General features: G+C 41.1%; 1 protein-coding gene across 1 annotated transcript in view; it reads left to right on the top strand.

Annotated features, from left to right (window-relative positions):
• The window catches only part of Mypn (myopalladin), an 85,717-nt gene that overhangs the window by 44,893 nt on the left and 36,751 nt on the right, over window positions 1–4,073 (top strand). The window contains exons 8-10 of the mRNA XM_010605626.3: window positions 1,103–1,126; window positions 2,617–2,733; window positions 3,373–3,742. Of these exons, the coding sequence (XP_010603928.1) occupies window positions 1,103–1,126; window positions 2,617–2,733; window positions 3,373–3,742 (511 nt within the window). The remainder of the gene's footprint in view (window positions 1–1,102; window positions 1,127–2,616; window positions 2,734–3,372; window positions 3,743–4,073) is intronic.

Raw genomic sequence — 4,073 nt, 5'->3', positions numbered from 1 at the left:
ATATATATATTATATTGACTATGTAGAATGATTATTACAAAGAAACTTGGGAAGGAAATTTGCTAAGGTATCGGGCTGTGAGTCTAGAGTTAATTATTTTGCTTCTGGTTACATTTTTGTGCTTTTTCAGTTTTTCTATAATAAATATGTATAACTCTTATTTAGTTCTTTTTATTTTTATCTGTTTTTCATGAAAAAGAACACACAAAATTTATTACATGCCTAAGGCATGGGGATGTTAGACTTTTTCATCTTTTTACTGATAAATACTGTGTAATTTATTACAAGCAACATGATGCTTTGAAATATATTCGTTATAGAACGCTTAGATCAAGCCAATTAACATGTGCATTGCCTTGCATATCATTTTAGTGGAGCATTATTTATGCTATTGTTCATTTGTTTCTTAACACAAAATAGTAGTACTCGGGTCAGTGTAATGTGTGATTCAACACGACTGTCAGATTTTAGCAGCAGTAGCAGCAACAGTAATAAATACTGAATACCATTTAAACTGTGGGAGAAAACCCTTCCAGTAGTGCTATCCTTGTAAAAGATGTAACTAAGTTCAACGAGTACTATTGATTACCTACAATCCAATAAACATTCATTGACTATCAGTGTTCATTATCACGGTAGGCAGGAATGCTGAAGAATTTTAAAATTAAGCAGCTGTTCCAGGAGACTCCATTCCCTAACCTGAGGCTCTTGATCTTAAAGACCCCAGAGGAGAAAGTATTTTCTATATTTTATTGGGACAGAGAAGCCCAAAGTGAAGAAGGATCTCTCGATCTTCACAAACTTGCTTTCAGATGAGGCTAAATGGGCGCCCATAAGACCAAAGCCTTCCTGAATCCCAGCTAACTCAGGAACTTCCTTGTCTAAGGTTTGAGGCCTCTGTTCAAAGAGGCCGTAACATCACTCAGTTGCTCTTTTGCTGCCTTCTGTGTTTCTATCGATGTCACTGGTGCTTAGGTTGTTTTACTTAACTTTGACATATTAACCTTATCAAACACTCCTGAATATGCAACTCTATAGGAAGCTTCTAATATAATAAATATATATAAATGTTTATCTTCTTTTAATTTTGTTTTCCTTTTAGAACCTCGATCCATGGCGGAGCCAGGTAAAGATCATCTCTACTTTTATTAATGTGCAAGGAGTGACTCTATCTATATCAGGAAATACGCTGACCCCAGCACTGGGTTGTTATTAGATTTTATTGGACAAATGTAAAGATGAGATAGATTCAAGTGACAGTGGGTGAAGCTCTTACCAGTAGGAAATACAAGTCACTCATAAAGCAGAACACAAACATCTGAATGCCCTTTCTGTGACCACTCTGAAAAATCAGGTTGTATTTGTGATCCTGGGTGAGAAAGATGGTTGGAATTTCCATGCTCTAATTCTTCTGACAGCTGAGGGAAGGGTGCTGCAGAAGACACGGAACATCTAGGTCATGTAGCCCTGCAGCGGGCCCTTTTCTGCGTTGCAAAGACAGCACTGGTCTTACTCTTGGAAGGAGTACTCGGTATGTCTGTGGTGGCTTCACGGCCAGTGTTTCTTTCTAGAGGTGGTCGAGGCAATTTTATTTTTAATTATGAGAAAGCACTGAGGTGCCGGGTTTCGCCTCATACAACTGGGCTTTAATAATTTTGTTTGCTGGGGGCACTGAGTGACAACCAGGGGTTTATGTAGCTACCCTATATCTCCTCATCAGTAGTCGCCAAGGAACGTCTGACTATAGTAATTTGGGGCTGTGATCATATGGTTCTAGCTGGAAATCGCCTCCATGCTTATTCACGGGGATTTGCACTGTTCATCAAATGACCCATAAGAATGTTTTTATTAATATATGTTTGTGGTACATAATGATTGCACTCCTTGTGGGGAGCTGGTGCATCTACACAACACATCTTAATTTTTTTACCAGAGTATTTACAAAGGTAGAAATGGATTTCCCTCTCCTTTCTCCCAGGATTTTTATTTACTCTGTCTGCCAATTACTACTCCTTAAACAAAATATGTATTTAGTGTCCAGTTTTAAATTGCAGCCTTTATTTAAAATTACCTTACAGAAAAAGTTCCCCATGGAAATAATGAAAGACCCAGGTTTAGAAAATGTGTTATTTGGGCCTCTAATTTGTTTTTGTGATTTGTTTTTAAATTTATTCTTACTCGGTTCCATTTTTGCCATCTGGGTTGATGGTATATAAATAGAAGATAATCTCAGTTTTCACAATATGAGATCCATTTATAAAATTCCCTTCATCAGTGTCACCTGTCAGCCCCGAAGTTTTGCTTCCATCCTTTGACTCGTTTAGGTTGCTAACCAATCGATTCAGTAAAATAATCATTTTTACCAATTGTTTTCAGTTGGTAACTGTGGGGGGCCAGAGATTTAGCTCAGTGGTTCCGCCACCTGCCTCATAAGCGCAAGGTCCCAAGTTTGATCCCTGGTACCAAAAAAACAAAACAAAAAGAAAAACAAATCAATTGGTAACTGTGAAGGACTATAGTCATTGACTTTTGTAGAATCCAAATCTACTACCAGTGAATTCCATAATTCTGTTCTCATGATTAAATCAGCAATTGTTCTGCTTTATTGGCCTGTAGAGGAGATCTGCACCTTGGTCATTGCTGAGGTGTTTGCAGAAGACTCTGGGTGCTTCACGTGTACTGCGAGCAACAAGTACGGCACGGTGTCCAGCATCGCGCACCTCGACGTGAGAGGTGAGGACTCCTGAGATACCAGTACAGTTCAGACTGCGAGTTTGAATGTCAGCGTGCAGAGTTTGTATTAGCTCTCTTTACTGTCCCACATATGAATCAAAAAGATTTGAATTCTTGAGTAAAGTGGTTTTATTTAGTTTTATATTTTTATTTTTGTTGTTTTTTGAGACAGGGTCTCAGTCTGGTTTTGAACTCATCATGTAGCCCAGGCTGGCCTCAAACTCATGGAGATTCTCCGGCCTCAGCCTCCCAAGTGCTAGGATTACAGATGTGCTCCTACCACATCAGCTGAGGAAAGTGTTCTTGAGCAATTTTCAACTTCTTATTGGACTTAAAGCCACTCCCTCCCCAGTTATCCTGCTGTTGCTCTTATGTTTCCTAAGAAAACATCTCCTTGGTCTTATGTAAACTTTCAAGAGGGAACTTAGATTTTGAGTTTAGTTCTTCCCTGCATCCTCACAGTTCTTTAATACACCCGATTCTGATCTGATTTTGACAAGCATTTTCCGACTCCTATGCTCCCTTGGCATAGTATTTTTCCAGTTGCATGCGCGCCCAGTGCCAGGTTAAAGCCCATTGTGGTATTGTTAGACAATTCTAATGTCTTGGGTGGGTCCTGTCCTGTGATTGTCCTTTCAGGGAATGAAGACCTCAGCAACAATGGGGCTCTTCACCCAGCCAACTCCACCACCCACCTGGCTGCTAGTGAGCCTCAGACACCCCTCCCCAACCTCGAGCCTCCTGCAGAGCAACCCCCCAAACCCAAACTTGAAGGGGTCCTGGTGAACCACAATGAGCCCCGGTCCAGCTCCAGGATCGGCCTGCGTGTGCACTTCAACCTGCCTGAAGATGACAAGGGAAGCAAAGAGTCCTCTGAGGGGCGCGTGATGACTGCCACCCAGACCAGGCCTGATTCCTTCCCAGAGAGGTTCAACGGTCAGGCAGCGAAAATCCCTGAGCCTTCCTCCCCGGTCAAAGAGCCCCCTCCAGTTCTGGCCAAACCTAAACTGTAAGTAAAGATAACAAGTACCCCATGAGCCACTCTTGAATCTGACCTTCTTAAAAATGATGGTGTTAACCAGGTGTGGTGACACATGCCTGTAATCTCAGCACTCGGGAGGCTGAGGCAGGAGGACCGCTATGAGTTTGAGATCAGCCTGGGCTATATAGTGAGTTCCAGGTCAGTCTCAACTACATAGTGAGACCCTGTCTCAAAAAACAAACAAACAAACAAATGTATTTAGAGCTGGAGACCTGTAAATATCCAAAGGGGAAAATGAAAGAAAAATCCAATCAAGGGCTAGCAAAGCCTGTTGGAGAATCAAAGCTTTTTTTTTTTT

The sequence above is a fragment of the Fukomys damarensis genome, unplaced genomic scaffold (genome assembly GCF_012274545.1).
Source record: "Fukomys damarensis isolate Sample0158 unplaced genomic scaffold, DMR_v1.0_HiC HiC_scaffold_20, whole genome shotgun sequence".
Taxonomy (NCBI): domain Eukaryota; kingdom Metazoa; phylum Chordata; class Mammalia; order Rodentia; family Bathyergidae; genus Fukomys; species Fukomys damarensis.
Note: the sequence above shows the minus strand (reverse complement) of the source record. Positions and strands in the feature narration are given on the sequence as shown.